The sequence below is a fragment of the Salvelinus sp. IW2-2015 genome, linkage group LG4p (genome assembly GCF_002910315.2).
Source record: "Salvelinus sp. IW2-2015 linkage group LG4p, ASM291031v2, whole genome shotgun sequence".
NCBI lineage: Eukaryota > Metazoa > Chordata > Actinopteri > Salmoniformes > Salmonidae > Salvelinus > Salvelinus sp. IW2-2015.
This window is the reverse complement of record NC_036841.1, coordinates 16,751,367-16,777,685: the sequence shown is the minus strand read 5'-3', so window position 1 is coordinate 16,777,685 and position 26,319 is coordinate 16,751,367. Positions and strand designations below refer to the sequence as shown.

General features: G+C 43.8%; 2 protein-coding genes across 3 annotated transcripts in view; both read left to right on the top strand.

Moving 5' to 3' along the window:
* Positions 1 to 17,517, top strand: part of LOC111960611 (egl nine homolog 1) — a 32,236-nt gene extending 14,719 nt beyond the window's left edge. The window contains exons 3-6 of the mRNA XM_023982683.2: positions 5,562 to 5,681; positions 8,972 to 9,108; positions 15,372 to 15,439; positions 15,567 to 17,517. Of these exons, the coding sequence (XP_023838451.1) occupies positions 5,562 to 5,681; positions 8,972 to 9,108; positions 15,372 to 15,439; positions 15,567 to 15,619 (378 nt within the window). The 3' untranslated portion in view covers positions 15,620 to 17,517. The remainder of the gene's footprint in view (positions 1 to 5,561; positions 5,682 to 8,971; positions 9,109 to 15,371; positions 15,440 to 15,566) is intronic.
* A 3,782-nt stretch (positions 17,518 to 21,299) lies between these two features.
* The window catches only part of LOC111960612 (transmembrane protein 160), a 9,936-nt gene continuing 4,916 nt past the window's right edge, over positions 21,300 to 26,319 (top strand). The window contains exons 1-4 of one of the 2 annotated variants that reach the window (XM_023982685.2): positions 21,300 to 21,594; positions 21,767 to 21,791; positions 22,069 to 22,161; positions 22,309 to 25,261. In XM_023982685.2, the coding sequence (XP_023838453.1) occupies positions 21,376 to 21,594; positions 21,767 to 21,791; positions 22,069 to 22,161; positions 22,309 to 22,613 (642 nt within the window). In that variant the 5' untranslated portion in view covers positions 21,300 to 21,375 and the 3' untranslated portion in view covers positions 22,614 to 25,261. Of the gene's footprint in view, positions 21,595 to 21,766; positions 21,792 to 22,068; positions 22,162 to 22,308; positions 25,262 to 26,319 lie in introns of those variants that run through there. The other variant, XM_023982686.2, reaches the window with a different exon arrangement.

Genomic DNA, 26,319 nt, shown 5'->3' with positions numbered 1-26,319 from the left:
CGGAACACCACGTCACCGGGACCCTGATGGCTCACATTCCTACACCACACACACCCACACACACACACACACACACACACACACACACACACCACACACACACAACACAACACCCACACACACACACACACACCACACACACCACACACACACACCACACCACCACACAAGCCAACACACACACACACACACAACGACACAGCACACACAGCCACACGCAAAACAAACCTCTCCCCCGAGACAGAGAATGACTAAATGCTAGGGGACCGTAACGTAAATACATGTTTACGCACTTCTCTGTGCATATTCTGACTTTAAGCATGAGGATAGCGTGCTATTCACCTGCTATTCGTTTTGGACGGAAATTTAATAAATGTAGGTGTGGCAGACGTGTATCTACAGATCCGCCGTATTCTGACCTTGGTGTGTTTCTGTAGAGCTGACTAAGACTTGGGGCCAGTTCTACGGACACAGATTAACACTAGTCCTGGACTAAAAAGCAAGTTCAATTGAGAATCTTTTTGAAAATGCTTTTTAGTCCAAGACTGGTGTTAATCTGTGTCCGTAGAACCRGCGCAGGGGCGGCGGGTAGCCTAGTGGTTAGAGCGTTGGGCCAGTAACCGGAAGGTTGCTAGATCGAATCCCCGAGCTGACAAGGTAAAAATCTGTTAACCCACTGTTCCTAGGCCGTCATTGTAAATACGAATTTGTTCTTAACTGACTTGCCTAGTTAAATAAAGGTTAAAAAAAATCTGTGTCCGGTAAACCACCCCTTGGTGTTCTAGAGGTGTTGAATCAGAGCCTTTGTTACGCAGTATTATTATTAGGATTAGTATTGATTTAAAGGTTGTTCACCCATGTGTGGTATTGGATTTGGACATGATGTGCTAATATGGCTACGTTTACACAGGCAGCCCAATTCTGATCTCTTTTCCCTCTAATGAGTCTTTTCGCCAATCACATCAGATCTTTTTCAGAGCTGATCTGATTGGTCAAAAGACCAATTAGTGAGAGGAGAAAAAAAAGGATCAGAATTGGGCTGCCTGTGTAAACGCAGCCTATGTGATACGTGGCGTTAGTGGCAGTGAGCTTTTCACACAGTTGCGTGCAGTGGAGGAATGTGTACTCCCAGCCCATTCAGACACACTCATCCCTAGAGAAGCACATGGACATGATGTGCTTTAGTACAGCCTTGCCGAGCAGGGGAAATGCCAGCCAGAGGCCATTGTTACTCTACTGATACTCAAAGGACTGTTTCCATTCCAGTACAGATGAGTTTGAAACATTAGCTGAGTAGTTACATGCTCACTGTCCTGTCCTCCACAGGACCAGCTAGTTAAGAGTTTTGGAGCACCGTCTCGTGAAGACGGTAGCCCATTTCTCTCTCCGTATGAACGTTTTTAGAACAGTCAGAGTTTATAGTAATGTGTGACCCGTAATGTAGAATTGTAACCGGCCTACACAACAGTGTTTAAGTCACAGAGAAATCACTGGGACGTTGACTGTCTCTATGCAGAACCACGGGACTGTGAAGTGAGTACAGTAACCTATATGGTTCCCCATGGAGTGGAATTTCATCCCTACGAACACCAGTGAAGGGGTTAAGTAACCGTACACACAGCAGAGCCTTACCACTGCCACTGCTCACCGCCTAAAGCCTCTTACCTGATTGGTGGGTAAAGGGATCCGCCCACGGATGATATGGTATAGGCTCAATGGAATGGGGGTGGCAACATGGCTGCCATACCCGGCCATCGTGGCTTAAAGGCACAGCGTTTAGTTTCACAGCGCAGTGCGTGCTTCACACCCATTCTTGTGTCTTAAAGGGGAACTGCGCCTTACGTCTTCAAAGGGGAACTGCACCTTCTGATTTGGCCTAGTTTTTTTTATCTTGCTCCTCAAGAAATGCTGTCGGCCATGGTTTGATGTGGGTGTTTCTTGGGTGTGTCCACCACCAACACACACCATAGAGTACCACTGTATGAGTCATAATACCCATAAAACCTAGCGATCAAACAGGGAAATGGTTCCAATAGTTTTTTCCACCATTCATTTTTTTGCCATAGGAGATTTTAGAAACACTGCAAATAAGGGCTGTGTTTTGTGTAGGCTTACCCTGGCGTGACGATTTGATAACCATGTAAATCTCTCTCGGACAAGGTGACTTTTATCAGTATATTCAGCTCTATTTACTCTCAGATTCAAAAATGCTAATTAGCATCAAAGTAGACATCATGCAAGACTACAAATCCCTGCAAGCTCCTGCATGTCATCTCTAGCTGACTATTCTGTTCCCCACTCAATCACAACAAACACTTCTCCTGCAGGTTGAGTTCAATAACTACAGGCAGATGTATGTATTGTGAGATAGATATGCTAAACTGTGTTTTTGATAACTTTCAAATGTAGTAACAGTTCCATGTAGAACAGTGGTCAACAGCCTTTTCTGGGTCAAGATCCCTTTCATAGTCATAAAGCAGGCCGAGATCTACGGCTGTAATGTAACATTAACCTAATAAAAACGGTTCTGTAGGAATGAGATTTGTGCAGTACATGATCACAGCATATTGACTATATGCCTGCTAATATTGTTCTTCTCTGACCATATTATATTTCAAAACTCGAGCTTTGATAATAAATTGTATCACTCCCCAAAAATACAAAATAAAAGATTTGCAAGTCGGAATTCGCAAGTCGGAGATTTCCGAGTTCCCAGTTGTTTTGAACACAGCGTTAGTCTCAGCGGAGGGAGGGAGCAGCAGAGGGTCCGTCTTTCACGGTCCCTGCTCTCACCTTCCTTTCCTCCGGTGAGACTGACCAGAAAGAGGGGACACCGTCTTCCACCTGATGGCGAAACTCGAGTCGCACCTCATCTGCCTCATGCACAAGTTCATGTTGTTCCTGTGACCACAAAGATAAATTTTCCTTGCTATTAAAATAGACACGACGAGCTGCTAATAACAATAATAATAATAATAATAACGCAGGGCTATCGATACACTTGACTACTCGTTTCATTGCCGCTGCAGTGGAAGTAGGGAGAAGCACGTTTTATGTTTTGTAATAGTGTTGAATAAAAACAGTGTTGACTGTGCTGAATAAAAACTTAGTCATGAACTCACTCATAAAAACAGCAGCTCTTTGCTGTATTCTTTGACTGTCTCTCGTATCAAACTTTGCTGTGGCCGGGGTCGTGGAAGCTGTTGGCACGGTGATTTGGGCTATACGATTGGCCAGCGCAGTAGGCACACTCGATTTAGCCACAGATAACACGGTCTGTCGAGGAATGGTTCCAAATGGAAACACTTTGCCTACCCGGTTCGCAGGGCTTCTGAATCAAGTGTACCTACCGACCAATAGCGCACCACGAATATAAAAAAAGGAACGCAAGCCTTTTTTGTTGGCTTTTCTACAGAAATGTTTGGTGATCGACTAGGAATGCCTTGAAGATCGACCAGTCGATCGCGATCGCCCGGTTTGTGACCACTGATGTAGAATAAACAACCCTTTACATAATGCCATAGAAGCAGTCTTCTGCTAATACTGTGTAACAATGTGCACCTTTCATCTTTCATTGTCATTCCCAGCTGATAAAGGCACTGCCTATCTGCATTTTGTCTGGTGGTAATGGGGCTACCTTGGCAAACATGTCAGAGTGGTCATACCTTCCTTTGTGGTGTCCCATATACAACAGTTCCCTGACCCTGGTGCAGAATACACAGGATGTCTTCCTCCCCATATTGACAGACACCATTCAATTCAATAATAAAAAAAGACAATACGTCAAAATTGTCTAGTAAAATGTTAATGCAGAGTGCCAGGTCTCTGTCCATTCAGGGACATCAGTATCAAGCCCGTCAGTCTGGACTTCATCACGTCATCTTGCAAGTTTCCATGTGCTGGCTCCATACATGTTTCTGTGAACACTGTTCAGTTAGGCCTCGTGATGGCATGTCCTTTTCATTTGAGTCGAGGGAGACTGGCAACAATAGAGGAAGTGTCAGAAGGGTACTGGTGTCACATTACACACTTTTATTTTTGTCTGACAAGCTGTGAAAACAGCAAGTGAACAGTGAATTAAATGATTTTTGGAGGTTGCTACACCATTGCAATCACATTGCTGGACATGTTATGATACCCACCTTTGCTCCTTCTGGTTGGTTCCGGCATCCATCCATGACCAGGGGATCACTCTGGCACCCAGCTGTGCACTTTGTCTAACAGAGAAAACAGGGTCAACGATTGTCATCATCCCTCATTTGTAAACATTCTGGAAGCTAATTCTAAGCTTTACATTTGTAGACTGACTGGGTGCAGATTGGATTAGATTCAGACCGGTGACGCCGTTACACTATGCAAACAACTGTGACATGTTTTGCTAAAGTCCTGGGTTGGTTGAAGTTTGTTGCTGCTAGTTAGTACACTGTTGACATGAGTTAGCTAGTTAGTACCAACATAGCTGCATCCAAAATGAATGTGTGCCCTAGACATGGGTTGTACTTCAGAGGCTAATGTGACTGTTCAGTCTAAATTACACTAATTTAGAGTGGCATGGAAATAGGATGGCATTGCTTAAGTAGGTAAATAACTAGGAAACAACTTTGCCATAAGATGTCATTATGTTGCCATTACTCTTAGCAAAGTTTGTCAAAAAATAGCTAGCTAGCAATGATAATGTTAGCTAGCTAAAATACGGTGGTCGCCTAAATCTTAGTTAGCTGGATAAACTTATACTGCATCTAAAGTCAATCTGGCAACATCACAATCATGATGATCGCGATCATGATGTTATCGTGTTTCATAGGCAAAACCTACCTCAATACAACTCGGATAACGTTAGCTAACTAGCTAGTTAGGTAGCTATCTAGCTAATGTCAGCTATGCTGGTGATAATAATATTTTACCTTTATTTAACTAGGAAAGTAAGTTAAGAAAACATTATTATTTACAATGATGGCCTACACCAGCCAAACCCGGACGACGCTGGGCCAATTGTGCGCTGCCCAATGGGACTCCCAATCACGGCCGGTTGTGAGACAGCCTGGATGGTGATAATTATCAAAATATAAACCAGCAGTCTGTCTAGCTACCAGTATACTCACCACCACTGGGGACCAACGAAATCCAACCACCTATTCTGCATGATATAGGGTCCTTCGGCAGGGCATACAAACAATAGGGGGGGGGGGGGGGGGGGGTGTAACAACCGAGCCCCATTCAATAAAGAAAAGCGAAGTAGGCAAAGGTGCAATTTGCACTGTGGAGCTTGCCAAAAGGGGGGCGTAATTTATTGACATAATTGTAATCCAAACCCAACCTAAATTTACTCGCACTGAGGTCCCAAACACCATTTTAGACGAGACTGACCTTAAAAACAAAATTATCATATTTATAATTTGTAGTAAATTTTGACACTAGAATAAATGTTTCTGACTCATATCGATGCAGTTTAAGGGGATATATATATATTTTTTAGGGGCAGTCACTCTTTAAGGGCAGTCTTGAGAGGTGTGTGTTCTTACTGTAACCGATTGTTAAACATCCCTGCCTTCTCTCCTCAGGCTATGGTGGCCTGTTACCCAGGTAACGGCACGGGGTACATCCGTCACGTGGACAACCCTAACGGTGACGGCCGCTGCATCACCTGCATTTACTATCTCAACAAGAACTGGGATGTCAAGGTACAATTGAAAATGGAGTCTCATACATCCAGAAATAAGTCTCTCGCTGTTGCTGCTTGTTATAGACCCCCTCAGCCCCCAGCTGTGCCCTGGACACCATATGTGAATTGATTGCCCCCCATTTATCTTCAAAGTTTGTACTGTTAGGTGACCTAAACTGGCATATGCTTAACACCCCGGCCGTCCTGCAATCGAAGCAAGAAGCCCTCAATCTTACACAAATTATCTAGGAACCTACCAGGTACAACCCTAAATCCATAAACATGGGTACTCTCATAGATATCATCCTGACCAACCTGCACTCTAAATACACCTCCTCTGTCTTCAACCAGAATCTCAGCAATTACTGCCTCATTGCCTGCGTCCGTAATGGGTCCGCGGTCAAACGACCACCCCTCATCAATGTCAAACGCTCCCTAAAACACTTCAGCGAGCAGGCCTTTCTAATCGACCTGGCTCGGGTATTCTTGAAGGATTTTGACCTCATCCCGTCATTAGATGATGCCTGGTTATTCTTTAAAAAGTGCTATCCTCACCATCTTAAATGAGCATGCCCCATTCAAAACAAATTTGAACTAAGAACAGATATAGCCCTTGGTTCACTCCAGACTTGACTGCCCTTGAACAGCACAAAAACATCCTGTGGCGTACTGCATTAGCATCAGATAGCCCCCGCGATATGCAACTTTGAAGGGAAGTTAGGAACCAATATACACAGTCAGTTAGGAAAGCAAAGGCTAGCTTTTTCAAACAGAAATGTGCATCCTGTAGCACAAACTCCAAAAAGTTTTTGGACACTGTAAAGTCCATGGAGAATAAGAGCACCTCCTCCCAGCTGCCCACTGCGCTGAGGCTAGGAAACACTGTCACCACCGATAAATCTACGATAATCGATCATTTCAATAAGCATTTTTCTACGGCTGGCCATGCTTTCCACCTGGTTACCCCTACCCCGGCCAACAGCTCTGTACCCCCCACGGCAACTTGCTCAAGCCCCCCCACCCTCCTTCACCCAAATCCAGATAGCTGATGTTCTGAAAGAGCTGCAAAATCTGGACCCCTACAAATAAGTTGGGCTAGACAATTTGGACCCTCTCTTTCTAAAATTATCCGCCGCAATATTGTTGCAACCCCATTTACTAGCCTGTTCAACGTCTCTTTCGTATCGTATGAGATCCCCAAAGATTGGAAAGCTGCCGCACTCATCCCCCTATTCAAAGCGGGAGACACTCTAGACCCAAACTGTTACAGACCTATATCTATCCTGCCCTGCCTTTCTAAAGTCTTCGAAAGCCAAGTTAACAAACAGATCACCGACCATTTCGAATCCCACCGTACCTTCTCCGCTATGCAATCTGGTTTCCGAGCTGGTCATGGTTGCACCTCAGCCACGCTCAAGGTCCTAAACGATATCATAACCGCCATCGATAAAAGACAGTACTCTGCAGCCGTCTTCATCGACCTGGCCAAGGCTTTCGACTCTGTCAATCACCGTATTCTTATCGGCAGACTCAACAGCCTTGGTTTGTCAAATGACTGCCTCGCCTGGTTCACCAACTACTGTCAAATCGGAGGGCCTGTTGTCCGGACCTCTGGCAGTCTCAATGGGGGTGCCACAGGGTTCAATTCTCGGGCCGACTCTTTTCTCTGTATATATCAATGATGTCGCTCTTGCTGCTGGTGATTCTCTGATCCACCTCTACGCAGATGACACCATTCTTTATACTTCTGGCTCTTCTTTGGACACTGTGTTTACAAACCTCCAGACGAGCTTCAATGCCATACAACACTCCTTCCGTGGCCTCCAACTGCTCTTAAATGCAAGTAAAACTAAATGCATTGCTGCTCACACCCGCCCGCCTGACTAGCATCACTACTCTGGACGGTTCTGACTGAGAATATGTGGACAACTACAAATACCTAGGTATTTGTAGAGTCGGTCCCGTGTGGCTCAGTTGGTAGAGCATGGCGCTTGCAACGCCAGGGTTGTGGGTTCATTCCCCACGGGGGGACCAGGATGAATATGTATGAACTTTCCAATTTTTGTAAGTCGCTCTGGATAAGAGCGTCTGCTAAATGACTTAAATGTAAATGTAATGTAAATGTGTTTGGTTATACTGTAAACCTTCCTTCCAGACTCACATTAAGCATCTCTAATCCAAAATTAAATCTAGAACCGGCTTCCTATTTCGCAATAAAGCCTCCTTCACTTATGCTGCTAAACATACCCTAGTAAAACTGACTATCCTACCAATCCTTGACTTCGGCGATGTCATTTACAAAATAGCCTCCAACACTCTACTCAGCAAATTAGATGTAGTCTATCACAGTGCTATCCGTTTTGCCAAAGCCTCATATACTACTCACCACTGTGACCTGTATGCTCTCGTTGGCTGGCACTCGCTTCATATTCGTCGCCAAACCCACTGGCTCCAGGTCATCTATAAGTCTTTGCTAGGTAAAGCCCCGCCTTATCTCAGCTCACTGGTCACCATAGCAACACCCACCCGTAGCACGCGCTCCAGCAGGTATATTTCACTGGTCATCCCCAAAGCCAATTCCTCCTTTGGCCGCCTCTCCTTCCAGTATTCTGTTGCAAATGACTGGAACGAATTGCAAGAATCACTAAAACTGGAGACTTATATCTCCCTCACTAACTTTAAGCATCAGCTGTCAGAGCAGCTTACCGATCATTGCACCTGTACACAGCTCATCTGTAAGGCCACCCAACTACCTCATCCACATGTTATTTCTTTTTGCTCTTTTGCACCGCAGTATCTCTACCTGCACATCATCATCTGCACATCTATCACTCCAGTGTTAATGCTAAATTGTAATTATTTGATTTATTTATTTTGCTCCTTTGCACCCCAGTATTTCTACTTTGCACACTCATCTACTGTCAATTCTACCATTCCAGTGTTTTAATTGCTATATTGTATTTACTTCGCCACCATGGCCTATTTATTGCCTTACCTCCCTAATCTTACTACATTTGCACACACTGTATATAGATTGTTTTCTATTGTGTTATTGACTGTACGTTTGTTTATCCCATGTGTAACTCTGTGTTGTTTTTGTCGCACCGCTTTGCTTTATCTTGGCCAGGTCGCAGTTGTAAGTGAGAACTTGTTCTCAACTGGCCTACCTGGTTAAATAAAGGTGAAAAAAAAAATACATCTGATATACTGTACTTTAGAGTCCCACCAGATTTTCCTGCCTCTCTAACCTCAAGGCTATGGATAAGACACGGTGCATCTAACAGGAAACCTATGTGTGTATGGGGTCAGGTTCAAGGAGGTCTGCTGCAGATCTATCCAGAGGGGAAGAGTGTGGTGGCCAACATAGAACCGCTGTTTGACCGTCTGCTCATCTTCTGGTCCGACCGCAGGAACCCACACGAGGTTAAGCCAGCCTACGCTACACGGTGAGTAACCACTGTGACCACACATGCAGCCACGCACACAAGAAAGGCTATATACGGACACGCTCGGTGCCCAAATTGATGACGTATGTCGCGCAGCTGAGAGTCGAGTGGAGACGAACGGATTTGTTTCCGTCAGTTCCGTCAGTCGTCCTGATGAGCCCTTCCCGGCCAGCTAATTTATGCTTGTGGCTCGAAAGTTCCGTGAGAATTCGAAACTTGTCTGCCGAAGTTGCGACTTGGGAGAGTGTTCAGAATTCTTTTTTTTGTAGACGTTAATGCCGTAGTTGTAAAGTTTTGGTGAAAACCAAAGAAAAAGAGCTTTACCTGTCATCCTGGCCTGATATTGGCTACGCTATCTAGCTACTTCCGTCTCCTCACTGCCAGACAGCAGTGCTCGTCGAGCGGGAGCAAAGGACATTGTGCGCCTTGGTGTTGTTGTGTTGCCGGCATACGACACAAACTCTCCCCGTTGAGCAGTAACGTTAGACTGTATCATGGTGACTTCCAGATGGTTACTACCAATGCAGTATTACAAGTTCTTCTTGTGTAGGCTGCTATTCTACTCTAAGTAAAATCAAGTGGGATGGAACAAATTGGCTATATGAACTCCCTCCAGCGACATGTGGTACAGCTGCCGGGTGGGAAGCAGCTACATAGCACCTCGATACAACACCGTTGCAATGGTCATTTGCACCTGCTTGTCGTCACGTTAGCTAATTGGCTTGTCACGGTGACATTCAGATGGTGACCAACACTACAAGTTATTTCTTCCTCGCCAATCAAAATAAATATCTCTTTCATTTACAAGTTAGCACCATGCTGCTGCTGTTGTTGCCAGCATAAATTAGCTAGTTCCGAAGGGCATATCAGGATGACTGACTGAACCTATCCACTCGACTCTCAGCTACGTGACATACGTCATCAGTTTGGGCACCAGGCGTTCCCGTATGGCCTCTCCCAACACACACACACACACTGACATAAAAACTGTAATATCTTATATTTCACTCAGTCGTCGTGGCTGAATGACGACATGGATAAAATACAGCTGGCAGGGTTTACGCTGAATCGGCCAGATAGAACAGCTGCCTCCGGTAAGACGAGGGGTGGCGGTCTGTGTAGATTTGGAACAGCTGGTGCACAAAATCTAATATTAAGGAAGTCTCGAGGTTTTGGCCGCCTGAGGTAGAGAATCTCATGATAAGCTGTAGACCACGTAGCCGTCTATTTACCACCACAAACCGATGCTGGCACTAAGTCCACACTCAATGAGCTGTATAAGGCCATAAGCAAACAGGAAAACGCTCATCCAGAGGCGGCGCTCCTAGTGGCCGGGGACTTAAAGAAGTCAATAAAGAAGTGGTCAGATGGCGCTGATGCTAAGCTACAGGACTGTTTTGCTAGCACAGACGGGAATATATTCCGGGATTCTTCCGATGGCATTGAGAAGTACACCACATCAGTCACTGGCTTCAATCATAATCACTAGTTATAACTACACATGGTTGATGATATTAATAGTTTATCTAGCTTGTCCTGCGTTGCATATAATCGATGCAGTGCGCATTCGCCAAAAAGGACTGTCGTTGCTCCAACGTGTACCTAACCATAAACATCAATGCCTTTCTTAAAATCAATACACAGAAGTATATATTTTTAAACCTGCATATTTAGCTAAAAGAAATCCAGGTTAGCAGGCAATATTAACCAGGTGATATTGTGTCACTTCTCTTGCGTTCATTGCACGCAGAGTCAGGGTATATGCAACAGTTTGGGCCGCCTGGCTCATTGCAAACTAATTTGCCAGAATTTTACGTAATTATGACATAACATTGAAGGTTGTGCAATGTAACAGGAATATTTAGACTTATGGATGCCACCCGTTAGATAAAATACGGAACGGTTCCGTATTTCACTGAAAGAATAAACGTCTTGTTTTCGAGATTATAGTTTCCGGATTCGACCATATTAATGACCTAAGGCTCATCTGTGTGTTATTATGTTATAATTCAGTCTATGATTTGATAGAGCAGTCTGACTGAGCGATGGTAGGCACCAGCATGCTCGTAAGCATTCATTCAAACAGCACTTTCGTGCGTTTTTCCAGCAGCTCTTCGCAATGCTTCAAGCCTATCAACTCCCGAGATTAGGCTGGTGTAACCGATGTGAAATGGCTAGCTAGTTAGCGGGGTGCACGCTAATAGCGTTTAAAACGTCACTCGCTCTGAGACTTGGAGTAGTTGTTCCCCTTCCTCTGCATGGGTAATGCTGCTTCGAGGGTGGCTGTTGTAGATGTGTTCCTGGTTCGAGCCCAGGTAGCGGCGAGGAGAGGGATGGAAGCTATACTGTTACGCTGGCAATACTAAAGTGCCTATAAGAACATCCAATAGTCAAAGGTGTATGAAATAGAAATCGTATAGAGAGAAATAGTCCTATAATTCCTATAATAACTACAACCTAAAACTTCTTACCTGGGAATATTGAAGACTCATGTTAAAAGGAACCACCAGCTTTCATATGTTCACATGTTCTAAGCAAGGAACTTAAACGTTAGCTTTCTTACATGGCACATATTGCACTTTTACTTTCTTCTCCAACACTTTGTTTTTGCATTATTTAAACCAAATTGAACATGTTTCATTATTTATTTGAGGCTGAATTGATTTTATTGATGTATTATATTAAGTAAAAAATAAGTGTTCATTCAGTATTGTTGTAATTGTCATTATGACAAATAAATAAATAAAATCGGCAGATTAATCGGTATCGGCTTTTTTGTTCCTCCAATAATCAGTATCGGTATCGGCGTTGAAAAATCATAATCGGTCGACCTCTACTACAGAGGGTAGTGCGTACGGCCCAGTACATCACCGGGGGCCAAGCTTCATGCCATCCAGGATCTCCCTTCAGATGAAGGCCCAAAAAATGGTCAAATACACCAGCCACCCTAGTCATAGACGGTTTCACTCTGCTACCGCATGGCAAGCGGTACAGGAGTCTAGGTACAAAAGGCTTCTTAACAGCTTCTACCCCCAAGGCATAAGACTCCTGAACAGCTAATCAAATGGCTACCCAGACTATTTGCATCCCTCCCTCCCCCCTCTTTTACGCTGCTGCTGCTACTCTGGTTATTATCTATACATAGTCGCTTTAACTCTACCTACATGTACATATTACCTCAATTACCTCAACTAACCTGTGCCCTCGCACATTGACTCTGTACCGGTACTCCCTCTATATAGCCTCGCTACTGTTATTTTACTGCTGCTCTTTAGCTATTCGTTTTTTTACATTTTTTTTACATATCTATTTTTTTACTGAACACTTATTTGTCTTAAAACTGCGTTGTTGGTTAAGGGCTTGTAAGTAAGCATTTCACTGTAATGTCTACACCTGTTGTGTTCGGCGCATGTGACAAATAGATTTCATTTGGAAGGGTGCCACATGGTTTGAACGTAACCACATCCACTCACCACCCCCGCACTTCTTCTCTCTGCTGAGCCCTTACAACCTCTAACCCACTTTACTTCCTTCACACACAGTACAGTACAGTACAGTACATGTTCACTAAAGGCTCCTAATGTTGTTGGGGAAACGTTGACCTGCTCTATTAAAGGGATACTTTGGATTTGTCAGATGAACTCATGGATACCATTTTTATGTCTCGGGTATCCAGCATGAAGGAAGTTAGAGGTAGTTTTGCGAGTCATCGCTACTTAGCGTTAGCGCAATGACTGGCAGTCTATGGTATCTACTAGCGTGTGCTAACGCTAGTTAGCAACTTCCTTCAAACTGCACACAGAGACATAAAACTAGTTTCTGCGAGTTCCTCTGACTCTGGAGAAGTAGAGAAAGGGCTTCATTGCCAAAATCCCAAAGTATCACTTTAACAGATTATATATCCACTCTCATGCTGATGATCCACTGTTGAGAGAAGTCTGAACTCAGTCAAAGCCTATTCAGACTCCTGCCTGATGTTGTGATCATGCACAGGATTGTTTTTATCTACGTGCTGAATCCTGGAACGCATTAGTCAGAAGAACACCACAAAAATGTGACACGTCATTGGCTTGATTCTAGTTCATTAGTTAGTCCTCTCCTACTCTCCTCTCTGTCTGACAGCTGGGGGGTGAGGTGGGGCTCAGGACAGGAAGAACGTATTTCCTGACTGGGATTGGGTTCAGGGGGGGAGGGAGGAGGGCGGTAGGGGGGCAGTCGTCGGTTCAATTGCAGCTCTCGGGCTTGAGGGAGAGAGACAGGAATAAACAACACAACCCCACTGAGAAGCCTCACAGGAGAGGCAAGAACCCTCACTTAACCCACCACTGTCCAAAACCAGCTCTGACTTAACCCTCCACTGTCCAAAACCAGCTCTGACTTAACCCACCACTGTCCAAAACCAGCTCTGACTTAACCCTCCACTGTCCAAAACCAGCTCTGACTTAACCCTCCACTGTCCAAACCAGCTCTGACTTAACCCTCCACTGTCCAAAACCAGCTCTGACTTAACCCTCCACTGTCCAAAACCAGCTCTGACTTAACCCTCCACTGCCAATACAGTATACTGTGTATTTGGAAAGTATTCAGACCCTTTGACTTTTTCCACATTTTGTTGCATTGCAGCCTTATTCTAAAAATGATTAAATAGTTTTTTCCCCTCATCAATCTACACACAATACCCCATAATGACGAAGCAAAAACTGTTTTTTTTTTAGAAATGTTTGCTAATTTATAAAAAACTGAAATCACATTTGCATAAGTATTCAGACCCTTTACTCAGTACTTTGTTGAAGCACATTTCACAGCGATTACAGCCTCAAGTCTTATTTGGTATGACGCTACAAGCTTGGCACGCCAGTATTTGAGGAGTTTCTCCCATTCTTCTCTGCAGATCCTCTCAAGCTCTGTCAGGTTGGATGGGGAGCGTCGCTGCACTGCTATTTTCAGGTCTCTCCAGAGATCTTCGATCAGGTTCAAGTCTGGGCTCTGGCTGGGCCACTCAAGAACATTCAGAGACTTGTCCCAAAGCCACTCCTGCATTGTCTTGGCTGTGTGCTCAGGACAATGACCTTCGACCCAGTCTGAGGTCCTGATCACTCTGGAGCAGGTTTTCATCAAGGATCTCTTTGTACTTTGCTCCATTCATCTTTCCCTCCATCCTGACTAGTCTCCCAGTCCCTGATGCTAAAAACATCCCCACAGCATGATGCTGCCACCACCATGCTTCATCATAGAGATGGTGCCAGGCTTCCTCCTGATGTGACGCTTGGCATTCAGGCCAAAGAGTTCAATCTTGGTTTCATCAGACCAGAGAATCTTGTTTCTCATGGTCTGAGAGTCCTTTAGGTGCCTTTTTGCAAACTCCAAGCGGGCTGTCGTGCTTTTACTGAGAAGTGGCTTCCGTCTGACCACTCTATAATAAAGGTCTGATTGGTGGAGTGCTGCAGAGATGGTTGTCCTTCTGGAAGGTTCTCCCATCTCCACAGAGGAACTCTGGAGCTCTGTCAGAGTGACCATCGGGTTCTTGGTCACCTCCCTGACCAAGGCCCTTTTCCTCCGATTGCTCAGTTTGGTCGGGCGGCCAGCTCTAGGAAGACTCTTGGTGGTTCCTTCTTCCAACTTCTTCCATTTAAGAATGATGGAGGCCACTGTGTTCTTGGGGACCATCAATGCTGCAGAAATGTTTTGGTCCCTTCCCCAGATCTATGCCTCAACACAATCCTGTCTCGGAGCTCTACGGACAATTCCTTCGACCTCATGGCTTGGTTTTTGCTCTGACATGCACTGTCAACTGTGGGACCTTATATAGACAGGTGTGTGCCTTTCCAAATCATGTCCAATCAATTGAATTTACCACAGGTGGACTCCAATTAAGTTGTAGAAACATCTCAAGGATGATCAATGGAAACAGGAAGCACCTGGACTGAATTTCGAGTCTCATAGCAAAGGGTCTGATAACTTATGTAACTTTATTTTTATACATTTGCAAAAATTCTATTAAAAAAACTGTTTTCCCTTCGTATTTATGGGGTAATGTGTGTAGATTGATGAGGGAAAACATGTATTTAATCCATTCGAGAATAAGGCTGTAACGTAACAAAATGTGGAAAAAGTCAAGGTGTCTGAATACTTTCTGAATGCACTGTATAGCACAACCCTCTCCTACTCTGTACTATACTGTACTATACTGTACTGAATTAGTCTGTACTTCCTCCTGAGCTGAGAATCTCTGTTGTCAGTCTGATCAGATCTGTGTGTTACAGCTATGCCATCACTGTCTGGTACTTTGATGCCAAGGAGCGAGCCGAGGCCAAAGAGAAGTACAGATTGGGTGAGTTACAGTTCTGAATGTCTGACTTACATGTAATAGTGTGCCTGAAACGGTTTATGCACTTTGTACAGTCCATTTTTCAAAAAGTATTTAGACTCATCTCCTCTGCCATTTCTTGTGTCCATAGCAACCGGACAGAAAGGTGTTCAAGTGCCCGTCACTCAAAACAACAAAACCTAAATCTCGTCCAATCCCCCCCCCACGAGTGCTTTCTGGATGTGCATGTGCCAACCCGCGCTGCTATTGGACATTTTATTCTGAGGGGGGGTGCTGTAAACCCAGCAGGCCCTGCCCACTCTGTGTCTGTCAGTCATCTGAAACAGCTCTTGATTGGCTGTGAGGAAATACGGCAGCATCTGATTGAGCGGTTGAAGGAAAGGGGGCGGAGATGGAACACGGTGGAATCAGTTGGTGAGAAGAGCGAGGCAGGGTCAGACTAACTCAGGTGGCATAAGGGCCGAAGAGGATGAAGATGACTCCTCTTCATCAGAGAAGTCAAAAAATCATTAGAGACAAGAAACCGATTGGACAGGCTCTTGTTTTTCAGTTTTTCCCTTTTCAATAATCATCGATGTTATATTATAATCAGCTCAGTCAAAAGAGAAGGGTATTTTGTCCAATCAGAAAGCAGGCCTAAAGAGACAGGAGCACCCTCTGTAGGGTCGGAGGAAAACGATTGCATCCGGTTTTCAGGGGAAATGGAAAGAGCCTGTGACGCGACTTCCACTTTTGGACGTTAACAATATTAACTCCTCCTCCAAATTGACTAGATTGGTTCAACGGCGCAGAAGAGAACCCCCCCCAACATTTTTTCTTCTTCTCCCATCAGGTTAGAACAGGACAGTTAGGGAAATGTGTTTGGAGGTCCTGACCATCACACACATCGTGACACATCCAGCATGTTGCCTCAGCTACATCAAGCCATCAATCAACAACGCGCCGTTAAAGAGGAAGTGACCTCACAGGAAATGGTCCTTTACATATCATACAGTAGGGTGGCATTCAGCTCTCCCAGCAGTCATGATGTTGGAGAAACTGTTAGGGTAGCCACCTGCCACCAGTGTACAGAGAAGACTGAAGACTCTCTTTAACGCAGAGAAGCATGAAGACTCTCTTTTAACTCGACTTTTAGCTCAACAGATAAAGTGCTTTCACAGCCTCATCAACAATGTTTGTTTGTTCATGCGACAGTCGGTGAGAAACATACTGAAGAATCTAAGGCGTGTGTAATGTCGGAAAGCAATGCAACAATTCCAAGAGCGTGTTTTTGTTTGTGAAGTGTTTTGAAGACGGCACCTACACAAAGCTCACACAGACACTTCCATAAAAACACTGGAACCTGTGCAAGCCGTCGGCAGGCGGGTCGAAACAGGGTTTGCTGAATGTTATAGGGTGTATTTTGTTGACGTGTGTACGACTGTGTATCTGTGTACGTGCCTGAGGGAGTGTAAGAAAATGTACTGTACAAGCAAACCTGTTACTAGTACCTTAATGGTCCCAATTGCACATGTAAGCCCCACCCCTACTTGCACCAAGACTAGAGGCTGCATCAGCACTATCAACATCACCTGCAGTGCATTCTGGTCTACTCACACATACAATAGATTGGACACGGTTTACCACAACATCTAAATCTAACCTAACCCAAACCCTCAGTCAACCGTGTTAAATTCCACAGAAGCAAATGATAATGCACAGAAGGGTCTGTGTGAAACTACTGCAGAGTGTGTCTGGGTGTGTGTGTGTTTGTTTAACTATACTTGTGGGGACCAGAAGTCTCCACAAGAATAGTAAACAAACAGAAATTTGACCAACTGGGGACATTTTGTTAGTACCCATAAGAATAGTTCTATGGGGTTTAGGGTTAAGGTTGGGTTTTGGGGTTAGGTTAGGGAAAATAGGATTTTGAAAGGGAATCAGTTGTGTGTCTCCACAAGGTTAGTTAAACATGACTGTTTGTGCATGTGTGCACCCTGGCCTTGAATGGGGGTGAGGATGCGCTTTGACTTGTGTGTTTGTGTGTTGTGTGGTGTGTGTGTGTGTGTGTGTGTGTGTGTGTGTGTGTGTGTGTGTGTGTGTGTGTGTGTGTGTGTGTGTGTGTGTGTGTGTGTGTGTTGTTGTGTGTGTGTGTGTGTGTGTGTGTGTGTGTGTTGTGTGTGGTGTGTGTGTGTGTGTGTGTTTACAGACTGGGTAAGAGAGAAGTAAAAAATAATCACTTTTTTCAGAAATGCTATCTGTAAATGATAACAATGGAAATTTAGAAAATGCTTTTATGCTGTGGATAATATGGTTATTGAGATGCAATAGTAACTAAAACAATGAGAACAAAAAAAGTTGCCTAATTTTTTTCGGAATTTTGCAGTATTTAATTAAAATGTGTTTTTGTATAAGAAGACTTGTTTTTTGCCTTCTTGAATATGGAGTACTGCTTTCTGATTCTGGACAGAGTCACTGATATCACACAGAGCATGGACCTTCACGCTGTGGACGTTCATGGGAATTATGGATGCTATTTATATACACACACACACACACACACACACTGAGGCCATACAGTAAGAAGTCCACTCTCTCTAACCACAGTCATGCAGCCATTTCCTCTCCCAGACCTGTCTCAGCAGGAGTGAGGGAAGAATAGGGAGGTATAACGATGGAACGAATGGCAAGAGACCGAGAAACGGAGAGCCGAATATAAAACTGTGGTAAGGTTGGCAGATTGCATGTCATTAAAGAGTTGAGGAGATTACAATGTGGTCACACATTGTTTTGAAGAACGGAATGAACTCTAGGGCTCCATTCCAAATGACACCCTATTCCCTATGCAGTGCACTGTTTTTGACCAGTAGTGCACAAGGGAATACTGTGCCATTTGGGACGTAGTCTATGAGATTCCCTTAATCTGCCCCTCCCCATATACTAACCCCATTCCTGCTCGTCTCTCTACTCCCTCTTTTCATAACCCCAATGCTCATAGCCTCAGCCCCCTTTATGTAACCGTATCAGTGTCACGTATCTACCAGCACGGCTGCTACAGTATGTGCCAACATAAATCCACTCACACACACACTAAGATGCACACACGAGAGACACACACAGAGGGAGAGCGAGACACACACACCCACACATAATTTGAAAGATTAACACAGCCACACAAACACACACACACACAAATGGTCCTTCAACTAAAGAGGTTCTCCCACCTAAAGCTTTCACCTACTCCATATATTCATTCCATTACTCTTGGTTTCTAATCCGATTTCCTCCAGTCCCTAGCCCTGAGCATTATTCAGGTAAACACTAAAACTGATCTTAAAACTGGTGTGTGTGTGTGTGTCCAGCATGGTCAGTAGTAGGGTGGCGTGACTGAGACCAGAGTGTCAGCTGCTCATCACATCAAAGGGTTGTTGGCCTTCCTGAAAGCCCCTTGTCAACACACACACACACACCCTTGTTCCTGAGACCCCCCGTCTGCCTCCCCGTGCTCCTCACGCTAAACAATTGTCAGGTAGGGCGGGCATGGTCGGTCGGTGTCCCCAAGGACTGCAGGGAGACAAAGGGCCCACCGCACAGAGAGACCGACAGGAAGAGGTCTCCCATTTATCCTACAGTGACCAGTCACACATGCACGCACACACACACATCCAAAAGCAGCAGTAAGCTACACAGTCATTGACACATACAGTGCCTTCAGAAAGTATTCACACCCCTTTACTTTTTCCACATTTCTTTGTGTTGCAAAGAGGGATAAACATTTATTTAATCTTCTTTTTTTTCAACAATCTACCCAAAATACTATGTAATGTCAAAGTGGAAGAAAAATTCTAGCAATTGTAAAAATAAAAATAAAAAAAGTTTTTTTTAAATAAAACAAATATATCTTGATTAGATAAGTATTCGACCCCAAATTACCTTTGGCAGCGATTACAGCTGTGAGTCTTTCTGGGTAAGTCTCTAAGATCTTTGCACACCTGGATTGTACAATATTTGCACATTATTCTTTTAAAAAATTCTTCAAGCTCTGTCAAGTTGATTGTTGACCATTGCTAGACAGACATTTTCAAGTCTTGCCATAGATTTTCAAGCCAATTTAAGTCGAAACTGTAACTAGGCCACTTAGGAACATTCAATGTCGTCTTGGTAAGCAACTCCAGTGTATATGTGACCTTGTGTTTTAGGTTATTGTCCTGCTGAAAGGTGAATTTGTCTCCCAGTGTCTGCTGGAAAGCAGACTGAACCGGGTTTTCCTCTAGGACTTTGCCTGTGCTTAACTCTATTCAGTTTCTTTTTATCTTAAAAAAAGTCCCTAGTCCCTGCCGATAACAAGCATACCCATAACATGATGCAGCCACCACCATGCTTTAAAATACATACATAATGCTTTGTATTCAGGATATGAAGTTCATTTATTTTTTGCACTTTTACTTTAGTGCATTATTGCAAACAGGATGCATGTTTTGGAATATTTGTTATTCTGTACATGCTTCCTTCCTTGCACTGTCATTTTGGTTAGTATTGTGGAGTAACTACAATGTTGTAACTGTTTTAAAGTCACCATTGGCCTCATGATTAAATCTCTGAAAGGTTTCCTTCCTCTCCGGCAACTGAGTTATGAAGGATACCTTTGTCTTTGTAGTGACTGGGTGTATTGATACACCATCCAAAGTGTAATTAATAACATCACCATGCTCAAAGGGATATTCAATGTCTATCAATAGTTGCCCTTGCGAGGCTTTGGAAAACCTCCATGGTTTTTGTGCTTGAGTCTGTTTGAAATGTAGTGCTCGACTGAGGGACCTTACAGATAATGTATGTGTGGGTTACATAGATGAGGTAGTCATTCAAAAATAATGTTAAACACTTATGGCACGTAGAGTGAGTCCATGCAATTTATGTGATGTAAGCAAATTATTACTCTTGGACTTATGTAGGCTTGCCATAACGAAGGGACWGAATATTTATTGACTCAAGACATTTCAGCTTTTCATCTTTAATTAATTTGTTAAAAAAATAATACTGACATTATGGGGTATTGTGTGTAGACCAGTGACAAAAAAAATCTACATTTAATCAAGTTTAAATCCAGGCTGTAACAAAGCAAAATGTGGAACAAGGGGTGTGAATACTTTCTGAAGGCACTGTACACGGCATTGCATAGATTCAAATGCAGAACATTCACACCCCTAACATCAACACTACTGTAACATATTTAGAGTCAGAGATTCTAAGCACATTTATAAAGCCTATCCAAACACGAACCAACTAGAAACTAAAAAGCATTACTGTAGAGGCATAACTTTACAAAAACATTGGAAGTGTTGTTAAACAAAAAACACTGATAACCAAATCCAACACATAACTTCTCACTACAATTGACCACATTTCGTCTCAATCAGAATGCATGGTCCCCAAAATGGTTGCCCACATGTGCGTAACAGCCGGGCACAGCAATAAAGCAGCACAGACTCTACACTGAACCTTTGAGAAAAGGTTGAAAGCGTCACCATGTCCAAGGGTTGTTTTTATACCTTTTACATGTTCCCCACTAATTAGGGTCCGAGGAGAAACCCTGAAACAAACCATTTCAAACCCTAAAACTGTTTAATTGGCCCTACGATAATGGAATCGATTTTGTAGTCTAGCAATGCCCTCTGGTGGCTGAATGAGCTAAACACAAGGTGCAGGTAAAGTATAAGGTTAACAGAATGCGCCTAGAGAGGAAATCTGGTTGTAAAGGAGAAACAGCCCACGGTAAACATTTACAAAATAAAATACACATTTCATAAAGGAAGATTATGGCACGGTTTATTTTACAATAACAAACAAAGGACGGCGCTACAGTAATATGTTTGCACGGGAGCACCGCCTCCTTCCGTGTGTCGTTTGCAGTGTGAAAGTTCACAGGGCATGCAAAGGTCGTGTTGTGTTTTTAGCGAGCTATGGCTGCCTTGAGTTGGTTTACGTGCAGACAGCTGCCGCGGATTGCAAATCAGTTCGCCTGGGTTGGGAAGCACGTCAGGCCTCAGTACCTCGGGGGACTACCGGTGAGGAGAGTCCATGGGTCGTCGCGGAAATGTGTGGCTGAGAAGGGGCCATGGGGCAAGGCTCGGATGCCAGAGTATCATCTTATGACAGAACTCGATAAGGCGGATGCTTTGGTAAGTTCAAAGTGAAAGTAAAGTCTTGCCATTCTAGAAGATGATGTACGACTTGATTCACCTTTTTGCTTTTCCAAATGACTTGAATATACTCCTGCATTACAGAACTGATCTGTGTGTGCTGACATGAACCACCTTTCTAAATCACTGCTATTTTTGTTTTGCTCTGCAGATGCTGAAAAAGTCCCACGAAACTGGTAACTGCACATTTAGATTAGGAAGAGGTTCAAAGACAGGCTATTTATTTAAAGACTTTGCTATGCATTTGGCTAGAATTCCTGTTGGCACAGTTAGACCAGTTATTGTAGCGAAAGAAGATATGCATGCCACTGTAGGCTATGTGTTTACACATCTGAATCCAGAAACTTGAGCAATATGGGAAAAGCTCCTGACTGCAAACACTGGTAGGGTTAGAGAAAGAGGTGAGGGGTTGTTTTCGGACTGGGCTGTAAGCCTCGTGTTGTTCTGTTCTAGGGTTCCTGTCTTGGTTCCGGAACGGACTCCTGGCCACGGGGATCGGGGTCATCGCTTTCGTCCAGAGTGATGTGGGACGAGAGGCAGGATATGGTAAGGAGGGCCAGGGTTGTGGCTCTATTCTATTGGAGCAGAACATAATTATGAGAAAAGACCTTAAAGGTAACTGAAACACACCCATTATAAACAGAAGTTACTTATTTAGGTCATCAGTCTTTCCACCTCTCTCTCTCTCTCCAGCCTTCTTCATCCTGGGTGGTGTGTGTGTGTCGTTCGGCGGGGCGTCCTACGTGGGCAGCCTGTTTTCGCTGAGGAGGATGATGCTTCTCTCCCTGCCAGCCGTGCTGCTGAATGTAGCTGTGGTGAGCAGCGTCGCCCTCTTCTGGCTGTGTGCGGTATCKCTCTACATCGGACGCCTGGAGGTGGAGATTATACATGAGGATGACGAGGACGATGACGGAGGGGAGTGTCCAGACTGTCGGGACCGCGGCAACCACTCGCATGGCAACCGGCACCACGGCAGCAACAAAGGCCAAGACAAGTAGCTAGTGTGCGTGGCAAAGGTGACGAGGTGTGTGTTTGCGTGTGAGTGAGACAGAGAGGACTGAGAGGAAGTGTGTATGACATTCAAGTTCATAATATCAATGTTAGATTATTTTAATTTCGTTTTATTTTGCACACACACTCTGTGAGAGTGCCTCGTTCGAGTATATTTACTCCTGGTCATGTTTACTTTATGAATCAAAGTGCCCTGTACAATTCCTAAGCCATACTCTGAGCCAACTCATGCTGCGTTCACCTAAATATGGTTTTGATTGATGTAATTTTTTTTTATATCAGTTTATTCTATATTTATACAAAGGAGTACTTGGATTCTCTGTAGTTGTCCATGCTGTTGATGTAGAATGAGGAGATGTAGCCCGTGTTGAATGGATGAACTAGCCCTATGTGAATTTGCGATATAGGGGTATAAATACTGTAGGTAAGTAATCAGCAATGGTCTATCCTTGTGTAATCGATTTTCTCTGCGTGTAAAAGTCTGTGGGTTTTCCTTCTGTATTCTGTTATTTTAGATTGAAAAGTTTCTTTTAAACGATGAAGGCTTTGGCTTAGTTTTTTTCTCCAAAGGGTTTTGTGATTCATATAGTTTTGTCACAAAGCAAATGACAGCAAAAAAAAAAACATGGCAAAGCGCTATAAGTTATAATTATTATATTTAAACATGTTCAATGCAATCTTGATAAACTACTCTATAGAAATCGACTAACTGTAAAGTAACGTTATTATTTCATACCTTTACTCAATCGAGGATTGAAAGCTGGAGCCACAACTTAATCAAAATACCACCCTGAACCTCTGTCTTTTTGGAGAGATTTTAGTGAGAAACTATAACATTTCTATAACCCGTGTGTTTGTGTGAGATGGAGTATATTTACAGTGTGTTCGGAAAGTATTCAGACCCCTTCTTTTCTCCACATTTTGTTACGTTATAGCCTTATTCTAAAATTGCTAAAATTATTTTCCCCCCTCGTCAATCTACACAATACTCCATAATAACAAAGCAAAAACAGGTTTTTAGACATTTCATTTGAAGATTTTTTTTTTTTTTACCACCTTTGGCAGCGATTACAGCTTTGAGTCTTCTTGGGTGTGACGCTATAAGCTTGGCAAACCTGTATTTGGGGAGTTTCTCAAATTTTTCTCTGCAGATCCTCAAGCTCTATCAGGTTGGATGGGGAGCGTCGCTGCACAGCTATTTTCAGGTCTCGCCAGAGATGTTAGATCCAGGCTCTAGCTGTGCCACTCAAGGACATTCGGAGACTTGTCCCAAAGCCACTCCTGCATTGTCCTGGCTGTGTGCTTGGGGTCGTTGTCCTGTTGGAACCTTCGCCCCAGTCTGAGGTCCTGATTGCTCTGGAGCAGGTTTTCATCAAGGATCTCTATCTAGTTTGCTCTGTCCATCTTTCTGTCGATCCTGACTAGTCTCCCAGTCCCTGCCGCTGAAAAACATCCCCACAGCATGATGCTGCCACAACCATGCTTCATCATAGGGATGGTGCCAGGTTTCCTCCAGACGTGACGCTTGGCATTCAGGCCAAAGAGTTCAATCTTGGTTTCATCAGGCGAGAAAATCTTGTTTGTCATGGTTTGGGAGTCCTTTAGGTGCCTTTTGGAAAACTCCAAGTGGGCTGTCATGTACCTTTTACTGAGGAGTGGCTTCAGTCTGGCCACTCTACCATAAAGGCCTGATTGGTAGAGTGAGATGGTTGTCCTTCTGGAAGGTTCTCCCGTCTCCACAGAGGAACTCTGGAGCTCTGTCAGAGTGACCATCGGGTTCTTGGTCACCTCCCTGACCAAGGCCCTTCTCCCCCGTTTGCTCAGTTTGGCCGGGCGGCCAGCTCTAGGAAGACTCTTGGTGGTTCAAAACTTCTTACGTTTAAGAATGATGGAGGCTACTGTGTCCTTGGGGACCTTCAATGCTGCAGACAATTTTTTGGTACCCTTCCCCAGATCTTTGCCTCGACACAATCCTGTCTCGAAGCTCTATGGACAATTCCTTCGACTTCATGGCTTGGTTTTTGCTCTGACATGCACTGTCAACTGTGTGACAGTTATATAGACAGGTGTGTGCCTTTACAAATCATGTCTAATTATTTTAATTTACCACAGATGGACTCCCATCAAGTTGTAGAAACATCTCAAGGATGATCAATGGGAACAGGATGCACCTGAGCTCAATTTCGAGTCTCATAGCAAAGGGTCTGATTACTTATGAAAATAATTGTTTAAAACATTTTTTTTTTATACATTGCAAAAAAAATGTAAACTGTTTTTGCGTTGTTATATTATGTGTAGATTGATGAGGAAATGTTAGCATTTATCCATTTTAGAATCAGGCTGTAACGTAACAAAATGTGGAAAAAGTCAACAGGTTTAAATACTTTCCGAATGCACTGTAGGTATGGTTAGTCTCTAGCCTGATCCCCCCCCCCCATCCTGACCTGACCGCTGCGCTACAGAACATTAGCATGCGAGACCTGGATGGTGGAACGAGGCGAGTTAGTCGCTGGGTTAGAGATAATCTGTATTGCAGTGTGATGTATTTGATTTCTGCATGGCCTTCAGTACAACTTACTGTATATCATTAGACTTTATGTATGAATATGTACATAAACACAGTTACAAAATCAAACTGGTGTTGTGTGTTTGACCCTACGTGAAAAGACTAATGTATGTTTGTGGTCAATACTTAAAGGTGCTATGCAGGATTTCTTGAATTTTTGCATTGTAATTTCAGGAAATGTCCATAATATATTTTGCGCTAATAGTGGAATGATTGTTTTTCACAATATTACTTACCCACCGGTATTGTGATTGGCTGTGATATTCGCCTATTGATTTCTCCCTCCGGAGCGGCATCTGTTGTCAAAATGGGGAAGATGTTCTGACTTTGTGGCTGTGTTATCTAGTGGAAATCGCTCTGTAATTTCCTTGGTTGATAAAATTCTACACTGTTCGCTCAATTTCAGTTTATGTTCGAAAACAAGCACTGTAGGGAATCATTGTACCATCTAAATTGCTGTGAAATTATATTTTCAATAACAAAATATCATTTTTAAAGCTGTTGGACCAAAACAACTTTCGCATTGTCATTTCCTATGTGTAACACCTTTTAAAGAGATCATCATTTTGCACAATCAAATGTAGGCTTATCTATCAGATGTGACACCATAGAAATGGAGTAAGAATATGAAATCAAAATGGCTGACATTCCCTTCATTTAAAACCGTGTTGTCGTTCGTTTCACTCAACCAAGCATTGATGCCATGTATTCCTCCATCCTCCTCTCTGGGTACACTACACACAGAGCAGCACCTCAGTGCTGTCCGGATAACACAGGGAGGGGGATGATAGTGATCACTTAATAGGTTACTGCCCAGGTGTGGGCTATCTCTCTCATCCATCGATTGATTCACTGGAGAGGTGAGAAGGTTCGGGTCGAGGCATGAGCTGCTGAGACTCCTCTCTGTCCTGAGGTCAGATGCCCATCCGCTTTTTCGATTAATCCCACTTTTTCTCTCTCTATATCAGTCTGTGTCACTCAGGTAAACTCCAGTGCATCTTACTAACCATCCCTCTCCTCTTTCTCTCTCTCTCTCCCCCCACCACTCCAACCCAGGCGTTTTGGCGCAGTTAGTTTCTCATGCAGGGTGTGTCTGGGTGCTGCAACCTGCCCCCCCCCCCCCCCCC